Source organism: Petaurus breviceps, unplaced genomic scaffold (assembly GCF_028583685.1).
Source record: "Petaurus breviceps papuanus isolate PSGF00001 unplaced genomic scaffold, PetGlider_PUasm1.0 38, whole genome shotgun sequence".
NCBI lineage: Eukaryota > Metazoa > Chordata > Mammalia > Diprotodontia > Petauridae > Petaurus > Petaurus breviceps.
The window spans coordinates 24,769,191-24,788,342 of record NW_027186304.1 but is presented as its reverse complement, the minus strand read 5'-3'; the positions used below and the strand labels follow the sequence as shown (position 1 = coordinate 24,788,342).

Sequence of the window (19,152 nt, the reverse complement as noted above, 5' to 3'; positions counted from 1 at the left end):
GAAACTGAGGTCCATAAAAATTAGCTGATTTGACATGAGGCTCATGGCTAGTAATTATATAAGGTAGGCCCAAATCTAGTGACCTCTCTTCTATACCTGCTGCCTCCCTGAGCCTAATGGCTTCATCTATAAAATGAAGGGGCTTGACTGAGTGATTCCATTTCTTTCCTTTCTAAAATTCTTTTATTTACTGTCCTCCCACTTCTTTTTAATATTTCTCCTCCTATGCCTTACTATCTGAATATATACAATAATACCTTCTCTACCAGGCTTTTTCTCCCCTTTAGAATGCTTCGCTTCTGCAGAAGTAACAAACTAATATGATAAAATAGGTATTTGTCTTTTCCTGGTGATATTTTAAAGTACCCTGAAGAGACCATTTTTTTAACAAGTATTACTTTTTTAAATGAATTTTATTGATATTGTTTATTTTCATATTTCCTAAATTCCCCTGTGTGTCCCACTTCCTCTCTATCATCCCCTCCCAGAGAGCCATCCTAGATATCAAAGAATTTTTTTTAAAGAAAAAGCAAAAAGAAAGGATAGGTGACACAGTGAATAGAGTACCAGCCCTAGAGTCAGGAGGACCTGAGTTCAAATCCGACCTCAGACACAACACAAAAACTAGCAGTGTGACCTTGAGCAAGTCACTTAACCCCAATTGCCCTCCAAAAAAGAAAAGAAAAGGAAAAAAAGAAAGAAAGAAAAAGCAGAGAAAAACATTAGCAAAATAGATGATATAATGAAAAATCTTACAAAAATATATGGGGGTGTTTGTTACTGTCGGGCCATTCTGCCTCTGCAAAAGAATGGGGGGGGGGAGATATCTACTCATATGTCTTCTTTTTTTAAATTAAATTTTATGTTTATTTTTAGTTAACAACATTCATTTCAACAAGATTTTGAGTTACAAATTTTCTCCCCATCTTTCCCCTACCCACCACCCCAAAACAGTGATCCCACTGTATGCCCCCTCCCCCAATCTGCTCTCTCCTATATCCTCCCCCATTCCCTCTCCAACTTTCCAGTAGGGCAAGATGTATCTCCATACCCCAGTGTCTGTATATCTTATTTCCAAGTTGCATGTAAAATAATAATAATAATATTTTTAAACATTTGATTTTAAAACTTTGAATTCCAGAGTCTTTCCCTTCCTCCCTCATCACCCACCCTTACCGGGAAGATAAGCAGTTTAATATAGGTTGTGCAAAACATTTCCATAGTGGATATATTGTGAAAGACTTAACTGTATTTCCCTCCATCCTATCCCACCCCCAACTTGTTCTATTCTCTACTTTGACCCTGTCTCTTTGCAGAAGTATGTGCTTCTAACTACCCTCCCCCCAACCTGCCCTCCCCTCTGTCATCCTCCCTCTCATCCCCTTTCCCCTACTCTCCTGTAGGGCAAGATACCCAATTTAGTATGTATGTTATTACTTCCTTAAGCCAAATTCAATGAGAGTAAGGTTGACCCATTCCCTTTTGCCTTCCTGTTCTTCCCCTCCATTGTAACAGTTTTCCCTTGCCTCTTCTATATGAGATAATTTACCCCATTCTGTCAATCCCCATCTCCTCTCATTATATTCCTCTCTCACCTCTCAATTTCACCTTTTAAGTATCATCCTTTCCTATTCAATTGATCCTGTGCCATCTGTCTATATATACCTGTACACATATATACACACACATTCAAATATGTAATCATACACACATATACCCTCTTATATAGACACGTATGTATGAATACATATAAATACATTTATATTCCCTTCAACTATCCTCATACTGAGAAAAGTTTCATAAGTTATAATTATCATTTTTCCATATAAGCATGTAAATAGTTCAACTTTGATAAGATCCTTATGATTTCTTTTCCCTGTTTACCTTCTCATGCTTCTCTTGCTTCTTGTATCTGAATGGCAAATTTTCTATTCAACTCTGGTTTTTTCATCAAGAATGCTTGAAAGTCCTCTATTCCACTGAATGACCATATTTTCCCCTGAAACATGATACTCAGTTTTGCTGAGTAGGTGATTCTTGGTTTTAATCCTAGCTCCTTTGATCTCCGGAATATCATATTCCAAGCCCTTCAATCCCTTAATGTAGAAGCTGCTAGATCTTGTGTTATCCTGATTGTGTTTCTACAATATTCATATTGTTTCTTCTTGGCTGCTTGTAATATTTTCTTCTTGATCTGGGAACTGTGGAACCTGGCTATAATATTCCTAGGAATTTTCTTTTTGGGATCTTTTTGAAGAGGTGATTGGTGAATTCTTTCAATTTCTATTTTGCCCTCTAGTTCTAAAATATCAGGGCAATTTTCCTTGAGATTTTTTTTTTTGCTTTTTTGGAGGGCAGTTGGGGTTAAGTAACTTGCCCAAGGTCACATGGCTAGTTTTTTTGTTAAGGGTCTGAGGCCGGATTTGAACTCAAGTCCTCCTGACTCCAGTGCTGATGCTCTATTCACTGCGCCACCTCGCTGCCCCACGAATTTCTTGAAGGATGATTTCTAAGTTCTTTTTTTGAACATGGCTCTTATATATCTTCTTTATAGCCAAACTTTTAAAAAGTATGTCTTAAATGTCTCCTGTGGGAAAGACACTGGGAATACAAATATAGCCCCTTCTCTGGGGCTATTTTCCCAACTCTCCATAGATTGTAAATCATATTGTTTATACATTTAAAGCTTCATATCTTTCCATTAATTATCTTTATTGAGATGGGTATTTAGAATATTTCCCTTACACAAAAACAGAAATACTACCTCAGGGAGTATATATTCTGGAACAGATCAATAAATAAATCAATAAACATTAAGCAAATACTATGTGCCAGGCACTGTGCCAAGATCACGTACATAAATTAATAGTAAATATATACAAAGTAATTTCAATAGGAAGGAGGGAGTGCTACTGATCAGTGAGGCTTCATGTACACAGTGATACCTAGCATTTTGTGCTTTAAAGGACATGAAGTATTCTGTTTGGTATAAATGAGGAGGGCATGCTTCCCAGACATGGGGACCATGTGTGCAAAGGTGTGGGGGCAGGAGATGGATTATTGCATAGTGGCATTAGCTAGTTGTCCAGTTTGATTGGAATCAAAAGTGTACAAAGGAGAGTGATATGAAATAAGACTGGGAAATTAAATGGGATCCAGGTTATAAAAGGATTTAAATGTCCCAGTTGAGGATTTTATATTCAAAAGGCAAAAGGAAGCATTTAAGATTTTTTGAGAATGGTGTGACATGGTTAGGTCTTTTGTGGGGCACTTGTGCAGCAATATGGAGGATGGATTTGAGAGGAAAAAGATGGAGACAGAGAAATCAATTAGGAGACTACAGAAATGGTCCAAGTAATAAGTGTTGGGGACCTGAACTACAAGTAAAGGCTATGTCAGAGCAGAGAAGGGAATGGATGTGAGAGATATCATGGAGGTAGAATCAACAAAACGTGGCAATTAATCATCTATGGAGGAATGTTGAGGGAAAGAGGAAAGTCAGAGGTTATTCCAAAGGCGATGAATCTCAGTGACTAGAAAGATATTGGGACCACTAAGAGAAATGGGAAAGTTTAGAGGGAGATTGGGTTTGGGCTGAAGTAAAATTCGTTCCATCTTGTATATGTTTATTTGAAGTATCCAAGGATGGATATCTTGGTGGAGATGCCTAGTAGACTAGAAGTCAAGAGGAGATTAGGGATGTATGCATAGATTTGTGAGTCATCAGGATCGAGGTGATTGCTGAATTCATGGTTGCTGATTAAATCTCCAAACAGAAAAATATAGAGATTGAAGAAGACAGTCTCAATCAGAACCTTGAAGGAGGACCATATTTAATGGATAGGAGCAGGAAGATCTTTTTTTTCCAGGTTGTAAAGGGCTTTTATTGTATTTATTCATTCATTCATTTATTTTGACTGTATTAATGTGTTCGTTTACTTTGAGTTTACAAGATTCAGTTCCCCAGTTCTTCGAGTTTCAAATTTTCTCCCCCTTCCTGGCTTTCCCCCCTCTTCCCCTCCCTCCCCTGCCACCCATGGTGGCATACAGTCAGGTATAGGATCTGCTGATACTTTCACATTAGACATTGGTCAGGTTATAAAGAAGGATTGTATCGGATGGAATGAACAATGGGAAAGAGGAAACCAAACCAAACAGGAAAAAGAAAGAGAGCAGGTAATTTGCTTCAATCTGCATTCAAACTCTAATCTTTCTGGTTCTTTCTCTGAATGTAGACATCTCTCTCCATCATGAGTCTTTTGGAGTTTACTTATAAGCCCTGCCTTTCTGAGAAGAGTCCAGTCTATCAAAGTTGGTCATCACACATACGTTGTATCTCTAATTGTGTACAAATTTTTCCCGGTTCTGCTCTTCTCACTCAGCATCAGTTAGAATAAGTCTATCTAGGTAGGTGCTCTTTGTTTGTTATGGCACAATAGTATTCCATTACATTCATATACCATAGCTTTTTTAGCCATTCCCCAATTGATGGGCATTCCCTTAATTTCCAATTCTTTGCCACCACAAAAAGATCTGCAATAAATATTCTTGTACATATGGGTCTTCCTCCCGCTTCTGTGATCTCCTTGGTATATAACCCTAGAAGTGGTATTGCCGGGTCAAAGGATGTGAAATTACTTATAGCCCTTTGGGCATAGTTCCAGATTGCTCTCCAGAATAGTTGGATCAGTTCACAACTCCACCAGCAGTGTATTAGTGTTCCAATTTTTCCACATCCTCTCCAACATTCATCATTTTCCTGTTTTGTCATCTTAGCCAATCTGACCAGTGAGATGTGGTACCTCTAATCAACAGTGATCCAGAGCATTTTTTCATATGCTTATAGATATCTTTAATTTCTTCCTCTGAGAACTGTCTGTTCATATCCTTTGACCATTTATCAATTGGGAAATGACTTATATTCTTATAGATTTGACTCAGTTCTCTGTATATTTTAGAAATGAGGCCTTTATCAGAGATATTGGTTATAAAAATTCTTTCCCAATTTCCCACTTCCCTCTTAATCTTGGTTACATTGGCTTTGTTTGTACGGAAGCTTTTCAGTTTCATGAAATCAAAGTTATCCATTTTACATTTTATAATGCTCTCTAATTCTTCTTCGGTCATGAAATCTTCCCCTCTTCATAAATCTGACAGGTGAACTATTCCTTGCTTTCCCAAATTGCTTATAGTATCATCCTTTATACCTAGATCACGCACTCATTTAGACTTAATTTTGGTATACGGTATTAGATAATGGCCTATGCCCAGTTTCTGCCACACTGTATTCCAGTTTTCTCAGCAGTTTTTGTCGAATAGTGAGTTCTTTTCCCCAAAATCAGGGTCTTTAGGTTTATCAAAGAGTAGATTATTATAGTCATTGACTGCTGAGTCTCGTGTACCCAGTCCATTCCATTGATAGACTGCTCTGTTCCTCAGCCAATACCAAGTAGTTTTGATGACTGCTGCTTTATAATACAGATTAAAATCTGGTAAAGCTAGGCCACCTTCCCTAGCATTTCTTTTCATTAATATACTTGGTATTCTGGATCTTTTGTTCTTCCAAATGAATTTTGCTACTACTTTTTCTAGGTCTATAAAGTAATTTTTTTGGTAAATTGATTGGTATGGCACTAAATATGTAATTTAATTTAGGTAAAATTGTCGTTTTTATTATATTAGCTAGACCCAGCCATGAGCAATTGATGTTTTTCCAATTAGTTAGATCTGACTTTATTTGTGTGAGAAGTGTTTTGTAGCTGTGTTCATATAGGTCCTGGGTTTGTTTTGTCAGATAGATTCCCAAATATTTTATAATATCTACAGTAACTTTAAATGGGAATTCTCTTTCTGTCTCTTGCTGTTGGATTTCATTAGAAATATACAGGAATGCTGAGGATTTATGTGGGTTTATTTTATATCCTGCAACTTTGCCAAATTTATTTATTGTCTCAAGTAGTTTTTTACCTGATTCTTTAGGATTCTCTAAGTATATCGTCATATCATCAGCAAAGAGTGATAACTTGGTCTCTTCTTTGCCTAATTTGATTCCTTTGATTTCTTTTTCTTCTCTAATTGCTACTGCTAACATTTCTAGTACCAGATTGAATAAGAGGCAAGGTAGTGGATACACTTGTTTCACCACTGATCTTATTGGAAATGCTTCTAGCTTATCCCCATTACATATAATACATGCTGATAGCTTTAAATAGATGCTACTTATTTTTTTTAAGGAAGGCTCCATTTATTCCTCTACTTTCTAGTGTTTTTAATAGGAATGGATGTTGTACTTTGTCAAAAGCCTTTTCTGCATCTATTGATATAAGCATGTGTTTTCTGCTAGTTTTATTTTTGATATGATCAATTATATTGATTGTTTTCCAAATATTAAACCATCCTTGCATTCCTGGAATAAATCCCACCTGATCAAAGTGTATTATTATTGTGATAAGTTGCTGTAGACTTTTTGCTAATATTTTATTTAGAATTTTTGCATCTATATTCATGAGGGAATTGTTCTACAATTTTCTTTCTCCATTTTATCTCTTCCGGATTTGGGTATCAGTACCATGTTTGTGTCATAAAAAGAATTTTGTAGGATTCCTTCTTCACTAATTTTTCCAAATAGTGTGTAGAATATTGGAATCAATTGTTTTTTAAATGTTTGATAGAATTCACTAGCAAATCCATCTGGCCCTGGAGATTTTTTCCTAGGGAGTTCACTGATGGCTTGTTCAAGTTCTTTTTTCTGAGATGGGTTTATTTAAGTAATTTACTTCCTCTTCAGTTGATCTGGGCAGCTTATATTTTTGTAAATATTCATCCATTTCACAAAGATTATCAGATTTATGTGCATATATTTTGGCAAAACAATTCTTAATTATTGTTTTAATTTCCTTTTCATCAAAGGAAATATTTGATACTCATAATTTTCTTTTCTTCTTTTTTATTTTTGATACTCATAATTTGGTTTTCTTCTTTTTTATCATATTGGCTAAGGGTCTATTAATTTTATTGTTTTTTTTCATAAAACAAGCTCTTAGTTTAATTTATTAATCTCTCCATTTGTTTTCATTATTTCTAATTTAGTATTTAATTGCAGATTTTCAATTTGTTCTTTTTCTAGCTTTTTCAATTGCATGCCTAATTCATTGACCTCCCTTTTCTCTAATTTATTCATGTGTGCACTCAGGGATATAAAACTTCCCCTAAGAACTGCCTTTGCTGCATCCCCCAAATTTTGGTATGCTATCTCATTATTGTCATTCATTTGAATGAAGTTACTGATTGTTTCTATGATTTCTTGTTTGACCCACTCATTCTTTAGGATTAAATTGTTTAGTTTCCAATTAGTTCTTAGTCTGTCTTTCTGTGGCCCTTTATTGCATATGATTTTTATTGCATCATGATCTGAGAATGTTGCATTTACTATTTCTGCCTTTCTGCACTGAATTGTGAGGTTTTTATGTCCTAGTACATGGTTGATTTTTGTATATGTGCCATGTACCTCTGAGAAGAAGGTTTATTCCTTTTTATCCCCATTCAGTTTTCTCCAGAGATCTATCATACCAACCATCTCTAAAATTCTATTCACCTCCTTAACTTCTTTCTTGTTTATTTTGAGGTTGGATTTATCAGGTTTGGAGAGGGAGAGATTAAGGTCCCCCACTAGTATAGTTTTGCTATCTATTTCTTTCTCTAATTCCCTTACCTTCTTCTCTAGGAATTTGGATGCTATACCACTTGGTGCATATATGTTAAGTAATGATATTGCTTCATTCTCAATGGTGCCTTTTAGCAGGATATAGTTTCCTTCCTTATCTCTTTTAATTAGATCAATTTTTGCTTTTGCTTTATCTGAGATAAGGATTGCTACCCCTGCTTTTTTTTTACTTTAGCTGAGGCATGATATATTTTACTCCAGCCTTTTACCTTTACCCTGTGTGTGTCCCTCTGTTTCAGATGTGTTTCTTGTAAACAGCATATTGTAGGATTATGGTTTTTAATCCAGTCTATCTACCTCCGTTTTATAGGAGAGTTTATCCCATTCATGTTCACAGTTATGATTACTATATCTCGCTTTCCCTCCATCCTATTCCCTACCCTGTTTATGCTTATATTTTTCTCCCTTTCTCCCTTCCCCTCCTTAAGAGTTTTCCTTTTGACTACCTTCTCCCTCAGTATTCCCTTCTTATCAGCCCCCCTCCCTTTTCCTCCCCTTCCCCCTTACTTCTTCCCTCCCTTCTAACTACCCCCCCCCTTTCAAGGCCCTTCCTCCCTCCTACTGCCTGTAGGATATTTTTATACTTAGTGTAGTATGTTATTTCTTCTTCTCACCAGTGACAGGAACAAATCTCATGCAAAGCTCCTTTCCCTCCCTTCTTCCCCTCTATTATGATACATTTTGTGTCTCTTCTCCATAAGAGTCCTGTGGTTAACTAGTTGTGTTATTCCCTCCTTGCACCAGACCCAATGAGAGAAAAGCTCATATAATACTCACCTCCCTCCCTTCTTTCCCTCTGCTATATTGTTTTTATGCCTCTTTGTGTGGCATAATTTACCCTTTTCCACTTCATTCTTTTTCTTCTTTCATTGCAGTCCCTTTGTAGCCCTTCATAAGGTTTTGGTTTGTTTTATCATAATTTTGTGTAATTTATACTCATACCCTCTACTTGTCTATAAACAGTGTGCTCTTATTAAGTGACAGGATGTGTGTGTGTGTGTGTGTGTGTGTGTTTTCCTTGTTTACCTTTCTATGTCTCTCTTGCGTCTTGTGGATTGGAGGTTGAATTTTCCATTGAGCTCTGGCTTTTTCATCAGGAAGGTCTGGAAATCTGTTATATCGTTGAATGACCATCTCCTTGCCTCAAAGAATATGTTCAGTTTTGCTGGGTAGGTGATCCTTGGTTGTAACCTGAGCTCTTTTGCCTTGCGAAAAATTGTATTCCACTTCCTATGGTCTTTCAGGGTAGAGGCGGCCAAATACTGTGCAATCCTCACTGTGGTTCCTCAATATTTGAATTGATTCTTTCTGGCCACTTAAATTATTTTTTTCCTTTATCTGGTAGTTCTGCACTAGTATTTTCTCCTTTACCTGGTAGTTTGGCCACACCACTTCGTGGACTTTTCAATTTGGGATCTCTTTCAGGAGGTATCTGGTGGATTCTTGGGATTTCTATTTTACCCTCTGGTTCTAGTATCTCAGGGCAGTTTTCCTTGGTGAACTCTTGTAAGATGTTGTCCAGGCTCATTTTTTCATCATGATTTTCCAGTAGGCCTATGATTCTCATATTATCTCTCCTGGATCTGTTTTCCAGGTCAGTTATTTTTCCATTGAGATATTTTACCTCTTTTTCTAATTTTTCATTCTTGATGATTTTTTTTGACTAATTCTTGGTTCCTCATAGAGTTATTCGCTTCAAGTTGGTTGATTCTAGTTTTTAGCGAATTATTTTCCTCGGTTAGTTTTTGGAGCTCCTTTTCCATATCACACATTTTTCTTCTTAAAGAGCTGGGTTTTCTTCATTGTAATGTTTTTCTAATTTTGATTTTTAAAGAATTATTCATTTTTGTCTTCTATCTCTCTGATGTGGTTTTCACAGTTTCTTTTGAGCTCATCTAGGAATGCTTTCTGTGCTTTGAGACCAGTTCCCTGTTGAGGCTTCAGCTGTGGGTGTGGAGTCATCATTGTCTCCCTCTGAATTTGGTTCCTCCCTCTCAGCATAGGCGTAGTAGGACTCCAGAGTCTTTGTCTTTGCACTCTGCTTTCTACCCATTTTGAGACAGGACCCTAGCCATGCCCTTCCTCTAGGGTTCCCAAGCCTTTACTGTTTAGGGTTTTGCCCTGGGGCAATAATTACCATGTTTTCAGGGTCAGAGGGAGGTATTGGAGCAGCTGGGTTCACTCTTCCATCCTGTTCCCTGAAAGTCCAGATAGGGGCTTTTTACTTTCTGGGCTGTGGATTGGTATTCCTAGGAGTAGTTGCTCCCCCTGCCAGGGGCCCTGCATTTGGTTCTTACCCTACTCTGTCCAGTCCCAGCCCTTCTGTGATAGGCCTGGCAATGGCCCTTGTGGTTGGTGGGCCAACTTGCAGCCATGTTGATCAGGCCTCGTCCGGCCCTCTGCGCACCACAGGGTCCGCATCCCGCGGAATATCTTTAACCCAAAGTAATGACTTTAATTGTAAGAATTCCAGATACCTTGACAAGCCAGTGGAAGCGCTGATGACAGTCCGGTGAGTCTTTCAGGCCAGTATCTAACATAGTGCCTTACACATCTCTATTTAATCCTTCTTTAATTTGTTTCATCATGTACATTGGACTGGATGGCCAGTAGACATCTTAAACTGAACATGTCCAAAACAGAACTCATTGTCCTTTCCCCTAAACCTCACCCCTCCTACCTTCCCTATTACTGGGACTTTTTTTTAGGTTTTAGGTTTTTATTTATTTTTGTTACATTTTGACATCAAAGCTCTCTCTCTCCTTCCCTCCCATCCCTGAACTAGAGAAAGACAACATTTGACACAGATATATGTGAAACCCTACAATACAGTCTTCTATATATGAGTTATTTCTCTGGAGATGGATAGCATCTTCCTTCATAAATCCTTTATAATTTATTTGAAATATTGCTCAGAAGAGCTTAGTCATTCATGGTTACTCTTCCAAAAAATATTGCTGTTCCTGTATATTGCCCCTATTACTGTTGAGGGTAACACTATCCTCCCGACCCCTCTGGCTCCCAACCTAGGAGTCATCCTGGATTCATCACTATCTCTCTCCCCACCCCACCCCCATATTCAATCCATTGCCATGGCCTATCAATTTAACCTCTGCAGTATCTCCCATATACACCCCCTTCTCTCCTCTGACACTGCTGCTGTTCCAGACCGGCCCTCTTCACTCCTGGTCTGGATGGTTGCAAGAGTTTCTGGTGGGTCTGCCTGCCTCAAGACCCTGCCAGTCCATCCAGCTCATCCTCCTTTCAACCACCAAAGTGACTTTCCTAAAGCACGGGTCCAACAGTTATTCCCCTAACTCATTAACTCCAGTGGCTCCCTATTGCCTCCAGGATCAAATAAAAAATGCTCTGTCTGGCATTCAAAACCCTTCATAACGCAGTCCCCTCTTACGTTTCCAATCTTCCTACACCTTACTCCCTGACAGTGTACTCTTTGATCCAGCAACACTGAGGCCTCCTAGCTGTTCCACAAACAAGACTCTCCACCTCTCTGATCTAGGCCTTTTCTCTGACGTCCCCTATGCCTGGAACATTCTCCCTTTTCCACTCCACCTACTGGCTACCCTTAAGTCCCAAAAGGAAACCTTTCCCAGACCCTCTTAATTCTAGTACCTTCTCTCTATTAACTACTTCTGATTTGTAGCTTGTTTGTATAGATTTGTTTTCACGTTTTCTCCCCCATTAGATTGCAAGGTCCATTATGGCAGGGACTGTATTTTGTCTCATTTTGTATCTCCTTTTATATTATGCTTAGTACAGTACCTGGTACATAGTACTTTGATGATTGATCAGTAATAGTATAGTAGTACATGTTCACATCCCAGCTGTGCTACATAATACCCATGTGACCTTAGGGAAGTCACTTAACCTCTTTAGGCATCAATTAAAATAAGAGGATTATCTAAGATATCTTCCTTCCACCTTCAGAGATGCCATAACCCCTAGTACACATGAGTTGTGGTGATAATATATTGAATTTTTAATAAATATAGTAGTGTACATATATAATTTACAAATAAGAAAATATTGATAGATGTGAGTGTGTATTTATAAGACTTTTACTTCAGGGAAGGGGGTATGCATTGAAAAACATTTGTAGGTCACTGGCCTAGAATACACTTTCTACATTCAAATCCAGCCCATTCTTCAAAGCATGGTTCTGTTTCTACCTCCTCCATGAACATCTCTAACAGTAAGCATTTATCAAACACCTATCACCAGGGGAGGAAGGGAAGGAAGCAAGCATTTGTTAAGGACCTACTAAGTACTCTAAGCAACTAGGTGATACAGTGGATAGAATACTGAGTATAGTAGATCATAGATCATAGATAGAACACTGAGCCTGGAGTCAGGAAGACCTGAGTTCAAATCCACCCTTAGATAATTACTAACTGTGCAATCCTGGGCAAGTCACATAACTCACTTTGCCTCAATTTCCTCTTCTGAAAAATGAGCTGGAGAAGGAAACATCAGACCACTCCAGTAGCTTTGCCAAGAAAACCCCAAATGGGGTCATGAAGAGTCAGACTCTATTGAACAGCATGTGCAAGGCACCACGTTAAGCACTGAGGTTACAAACACACACAAAAAAACTCAAAACAGTCCCTCCCCTCAAGGGGTTTTCATGAAGTCTCCCAACACTAATTCATACCACTACTATCCAGTTTACCAGCTAAGTAAATACTCTTCTCATTTAACACTACTTTCATATCTGTTAGTCTTAGCTCTCCCGAGATGTTTCAGAGCACTGTTGGAGTCAGGAACCATGTCTTTTAGTTCTCATTCCTAACAGTGCTATGTGCATGGTTGATGTTTAGTAAATATTTGATTCCATTGATAGGCTGACTCATTTAAACAGCATAAAGAGAAAAGCACATTATAGCAATTAGATAATTAGATGTTCCTGTTCAGTGGGTCCACCATGTTTTTTTCTGGGGCCAGAGTCTGTACAGTTTTGGTGGATTTTTTTTTTTGGTTATTAACAACATGTACATAAAAGTCACCACCTCTCATGGATGCCACATAGAACATGAATTGGCCTAACAGTTTGACCTGGCAGAATCACAGAATAAAAGAGAGAAGTGAAGCTCCTTCCTCATCTGGCTTCCCTTAATTCTGATCAAAAATCTCATCTTCTACAGGAAGCCTTTCCCCAACCCCTCTTAATTCCAGAGTATTCCATCTCTTAATCCCAGAGTAATCCATCTCTTAATTCCAGAGTATTCTGTCTCTTAATTATTTCCTATTTATCCTGCATATAGCTTCTTTGGACATACAGCATTTGTTTGTTTGTTGTCTCTGAGCTTCCTGAGGACAGATCTGCCTTTTCCCCTTTTGTATCCTCAGTGCTTAGCACAGTTCCTGACACGTAGTAGGTACTTAATAAATGTTTATTAACTGACCAACCAGGGAGCAAATTGATAGGCTGACTCATTTAAACAAAATAAAGAAAAAAGCACATTATAGCAATTAGATGTTCCTGTTCAGTGGGTCCACCATGTTTTTTTCTGTTTGTTTGGTTTTTGCCCAGAAAGGCATGTGGCTAGTAGGTTTAACTTCAAAGGAGGAAAAAATTCCTAGACATGAACTTATTCTTCTTATATTCAGTTGTTTTTTATCTAATGTGTAAGATTTGCAACTTGTATCTATAGTTCATTCCTTTTCTTAAGACAAAAATAATCATTTGACACAGGTTCAACAAACTGAAAAGACATTGGAAAGGAGCAGCTTTTTTTTAAAAAAGCCTATTCAGGGACTAAAAACAGATATGACAAAATCGTTGCAAGTTATTCTGGGAGATGGTCAGTCCAGCATTTTACTGCCTACCCAGGCAGATGCTTCTGTGCTAGGGAGGGTGGTCAGTCTTTCTGGAAACACATTCTACAAAGAAACAGCTAAAATGACTACTGTTCCTTAATTATAGTCTAATCTAAAAGATCCAGACAGCACAAAGTTAGAAATCCGTGTGTGTTTCCCTTCAGAGCCAAGCAGTACAGAGAACTCTAGGTTTCCTCTGTTTCCTTTTTGTTGCTGTTCACTTGGTTAAACTGATTGGCTTTGAGAATGTCAGGCACCTGTCTGCACGGAGCCAAGCTAATGTTAGAAACACTTGGTGATCAGTAGCTATGCCTCAACAGGGTCCAGGACTACAGCTGCTTCCTGTTTCCTACGTGCTTTGGGCACGTTTGTATGGATAAGATTCCACAGAAGGAGGCCGCAGAGTAATGAGCAGAAAAAGAAAGTTAATGGGTGTGCCAAGATGCCTGGGTCTGCTATCAGGAAGCTGTGCTGCTCCTGGGGTGCAGGTGGCAATATAGGCAGGCAGGAAGATGTTATGTATTAGACAAAACTGGGTGAGGCAGAACTGTCTGGGAGGATTAGTGCCAATGAAACGAGGGTTTGCACAAAGTACCTGGGCTTCAGAATGTCAAAAAGAAAAGCTACCTAGATGAAAAGTAAGCCTTTGCTGTGTTGCTGAGGTCTTCTATTTTGGTGACTGCAAAGTTTTAGGAAATTTTTCCATGTAATATTTATTTTAAAAGTTGTGGGGTTGTCTTTGTTTATGTATTCATTTATTTGTTTTGGCTTGGTTTGGTTTTAAAAGATGTGAGTAAGTGTATCCAGAGTCAGATGCTTATTTTAGGGAAGGAAGAACTCAGCAGCAATCATAAAATATATGACAGAATTGTTTGGATCTTTAATTTTCTTGTAGTTTTTCAAAGGTTCTTGAATTTTCTACATGACATATTTGCCCAGAAAAAAGGGCATATGATTTTAAAGAAGAATATCTATATATGAACTTAAAAGAGCCACAAAGGATATATGTGTGTATACATGTGTATACACACATATATTTTTCTTTTTTCTGCTATTAACCTTGCACAGACTCAGTGTCATTAAACACTGGCCTCCCAGTAAAGGAGAGAATCTAGTTGAGTTCCATAAAATCATCATCATTCAAAAATACTTTGGAAAAATTGATCTTAGACATGATACAGTACTCGCACCAGTTCATATAGCCCCACCATCATGCATAGCAAGGTCATAAGTTGTAGACATCCGTCACTTGGTTTTAGCAAAGTTGGTTACAAAGTACATGTCTGAAATGCTATTCCTCTTTCTCTGTTAATGTCCACTACAAATTCAGAGATGCATTGGAAGCAGAGGTGAATGGAAGGTGGGGAGGGGGGAGAACAATATCATTAATATTAGGCTTCATCTTTTAAAGTTGAAAGGAATCTTTAAGATCATCTGCTTCAACCCCATCATTTTGCATGTAGCTAGGTAACTAAGGTCCAGAGGATGGATGGATGGATGGATGGATGGATGGATGGATGGATGGATGGATGAATGGATGGATGGATGGATGGGTGGATGGGTGGATGGACGGACGGACAAATGGACATTAACCAAGCAATTGTGCCAAACATTGTGCTAAATGCTGAGGATACAACTAGAAAAAGCAAGACAATCCATGCCCTGAAGGAACTCATAGTCTATTTGGAGGAAAAACACACACAAAAGAAAGTTCATTGCAGGGCAGATGACAAGGCCCAGGGATACTGACTCTTCACAAAATAGATCAAATGATAGTGCCAGAGGTCAGAAGGCTGTAGAGGCCAGAGAGATTGTAAGGCCTGGAGGACCTTAGGATGCATTTGCAGAACAAATGATAAGGACTAGTGGACAGGAATAGAACCGATGACTCCCTTCTCATCTCAGCCGTGTGAGTAGTCAGAAAGCTCAAATATGTTCTAGGCACTTTGTGCAGGGTCATCCAAGTGTTAAATCAGAACTGGAGTCTGAACCTGTATCTTCTGATTTGCAATGCCATGCCTTTTTGCATAAGACAACACGCCCCTAATGGAACAAAGTGCTGGGAACTTTTGATGAGGGAGTAGTTAAGATGGTGGTCATTTTCCTTTGGAGCATTTTCCCTAGTATGAGATTGTCCCTCCACTATTTGCCAGACTCCTAGACTTAGGAATCCCCTGATTCCAATGTTGTAATTTTATTCCTATCTTTTTTTTCTTTGGCTTTACAATGTCTGACAGACCGGGGCTGCAATAGTATACTTTTGATAGGAGGTGCCAACTGACAGATGAGATACAGAATGAAAGTCTTTTTTTCTATAGTAGTTTCAGATTAGAAGGAATGAATTTGTTACCTGCTTTATCAGTTAGGAAATTCTGTTTGCTTAGGATGAGGTATAGCAGTAGTTCTACCTTGGAAACATTCTGTAGCTATTTTCTCCCCCAAAATAAAACACCTGTGGTCTTCAAAATGGGATTTTATAAAATTAAAAATATCCAGACAATTTGGAAAGTAGGAGGCACTTGGTATTCAGAGAAGGTAAAGTATTGCAAACATCCTTTTAGAGGAGATTTTCCCTGGCCACTCCCTAACAAAGAAAGAACAGGAAATGAATGGTTATTGTAATTTCGCTATATTTGATATAAACACACTTCTCTTAAACCTAGGTAATTTTCTTGAGCCTTGCCCCTTTTGTAATTCAGATTACTAGTTTTTAAGGGAGAAAAAAAGCACAGGTGATGGAAACAAATAGACCGTGTCCTAGAATATGTGGTTCAGCTATGTGTCTATGATGGAAATTCATCCTATAAATCATAGTGAACTATGTGGGACTTGTTTAGAGACTCAACCAAAAAAATGTACAACCTCCCCAAAAAAGTCCCCTTAATTTGCTTTGTGTTTCCAAAAGGTCAAATGCTGCAAATACTGGCCAGATGACACAGAGATATATAAAGACATTAAAGTTACCCTAATAGAAACAGAACTTCTGGCAGAATACGTGATTCGAACATTTGCTGTGGAAAAGGTAAGTTTTCATTTTGTCTTAATTAAGCTGTAACATTGTACAGTTTTGTTACGATAAATTTATTAATTTCTGATTCATCTGGGATAATTTAAATATTTAGTGATCCTACCAGAAGGCAAGAAGCTAACTAGAGGCCTTCTCTCGATCCCTTTGTAACCTTATATTTTTTGATAAACTCAGTCCATTCCCTTTTCATAAGACAATCCATGTTATAGAACATTGGATTTGTAGTCAAGAGACATAGGTTCAAATTCTGGCTTGACTGGATTTCATTTCATCTCTCAGCCTCAGTTTCCTCATTTGTAGAATGAAATGATGATACTTTTACTAAGTACCTTATGGAGTCATTATGACAAAAATGTTTTATTAACCCTAAAATGCTATAGAAATGTTAAGTATTCTCATAGGATTCTACCTTTTGCAGCCAACACAAAAGGTAGATTTCGTTTATTTCCCTAGCTATGTAACTAATGTGTATAGTTTGCTTCCTATCTATTTGTTTTTCATCTGGTCAGTGCTGTCTTTCCTATTCAGAAATATGTTGGTGCCTTTTCCTCATGCTCTCTGCCCACCATCATTAAACGTGTAACAGAAAAGTACATCCACAAACAGAGTTGATAAACATGTTTCACTCTACCTGGGAAGCTTTTCTTTGCCTTGATTTATTCTCAGGCCTCAGTTCCAGCACTAACTGTCCTAACTTTAGAATAGACGATGGTGTTCTGTTATATATGGCATGTTCTTGCGTGTGCCAACAGATTTTTTGCTGTTTCACCAGTGTTTACTTATTTGCAGTTTTCGCTTTGGCCTTTGGTTTCAGTTGAGGGACCTGCTTAGCTTTACCCTAGACACAGTCTTCAGGATGTTCACATTGGTAGGTCTTTCTGAACTGCCAAGATTCACATCCATAGGATTGAGAGCTAGAAGCAACCTTAGTAATTATCTGGTCCAACTCCCTCATTTTACAGATGAGGAATCTGAGGCTCACAAAAAAATCAGTAATTGCCCAAGGTTACAAAGGTAGATTGAGGATTTGAACTTTGGTCTTTTGACTTCAAATCCAGCATCATTTCAACTACACTATAGGAGCGATGATTTTGTCTCCCCGATTTTTGGATGAAGCACTACCACAGAGTGGTAGATTAAAGGAACTCTCTAGTCATTTGACTCACTCTTTCCTTCCCTGACCTAAATTCTCACAGTAAGTGGTGGGGGTAGGGAGGGTGGGACACTCAAGCTGCTCCATTGATAACGTCCATGGAGGAAGTTGGCCTGCTACCTACCATGCAGCATCTGCTCCTGGAATAATGGAGCTTGGTTTGCTGAACTCCTTACAAGAGTTCGCAGATACATATTTATTATAGACTCCCAAGGCTGAGAGGGATGTTTATTTCCATCTGTTATTCATACATACTATTTAGATTTTTTTCATAATCTTTTTTTTAATAAGCAGACAGGATATTTGGAGACTTTAAAGAATGTGGAGTTCAGGTTGTCTCAGTTCTCCAAGTTCCAAAGTTCGTACTTTGATGTTAGCTTTTCCACTTCTTAACCAGGATTGGAGAAAACATATGGAGGATTTTTCTGTGGCTCTTGGCAAGAGCATTCATGAATAGCTGCATTAAAACAGATAGGGATAAAAGACCCTAGATATTTTATTTAAAAAAAAAACACTCTCATCCAAGAGCCATCACTTAAACACTAGGTTCTTTGAACAATAGTCAGCTTTCTAATAAGCTGAGAATGCTGCTAGAGGGTTTGTTTGTTTCTTTTCTCTTTTTTTTTTTTCCTTCTTTTTAACCTCTTATTGTCCTCTTCTGCAGTCATAGCTGCAGAGAAATATTTCTGAACTACCCAGCTATTTTAGTCATTTTCTGTGCTCTCATAAAACTAAGTAAAGATACAGTAGAAGGAGGAGAAGATTAGATTGGTCGTTAAAGTATTTGGGGAAATAAAAATGATGTGTTAGTGGCTTTCTGAAGAAGGAGGGGGCCGCCTTGGGCAATTGAAATCTTTATAGAAAACAAATCATTAGCACTTTGTGCAACCATTTGCTTAGTTTATGTCTTATTTCTCATTAGAAGAGAAAAGAAAGACATACCTTTTTTTGGAAATTTCTGTAATTGTGATTCTGTTTGGGAAAGATAGTGCAGCAGGGACACCCAAGGTGAAACACTTCACTTGAGTTTTTTTTTTTAATTTTACAAATGAAGTAAAATTGTTGCAGTTTACAGCATATGCAATTTTTGTCTGCCTATTAGCTCGTAGCTTTCCATCTATCTAATGGAAGCAAAGACCCCAAGCTAAACAAAATTTAAAGGCTGTTGAAATGACTGTTATCTCATGAAGAGAGCAGATACAGCATATGCCCAAAGTCTAGTACAGTTTAAAAATGATTATTTGTAAGAAAGAAATTGGGGCAGCTAGGTAGCGCAGTGAGTAGAGCAGCAGCCGTGGAGTCAGGAGGACCTGAGTTCAAATTTGACACTTTAATTTTGACAAATTTAAATTTGACAAATTTGGCACTTAACATTTACCAGTTTTATAACCTTGGGGAAGGAAGGAAGGA

General features: G+C 38.0%; 1 protein-coding gene across 1 annotated transcript in view; it reads left to right on the top strand.

Annotated features, from left to right (window-relative positions):
* The window catches only part of PTPRM (protein tyrosine phosphatase receptor type M), a 1,041,338-nt gene that overhangs the window by 981,239 nt on the left and 40,947 nt on the right, over window positions 1–19,152 (top strand). Inside the window, exon 22 of the mRNA XM_069099664.1 lies at window positions 16,467–16,583. Within this exon, the coding sequence (XP_068955765.1) occupies window positions 16,467–16,583 (117 nt within the window). The remainder of the gene's footprint in view (window positions 1–16,466; window positions 16,584–19,152) is intronic.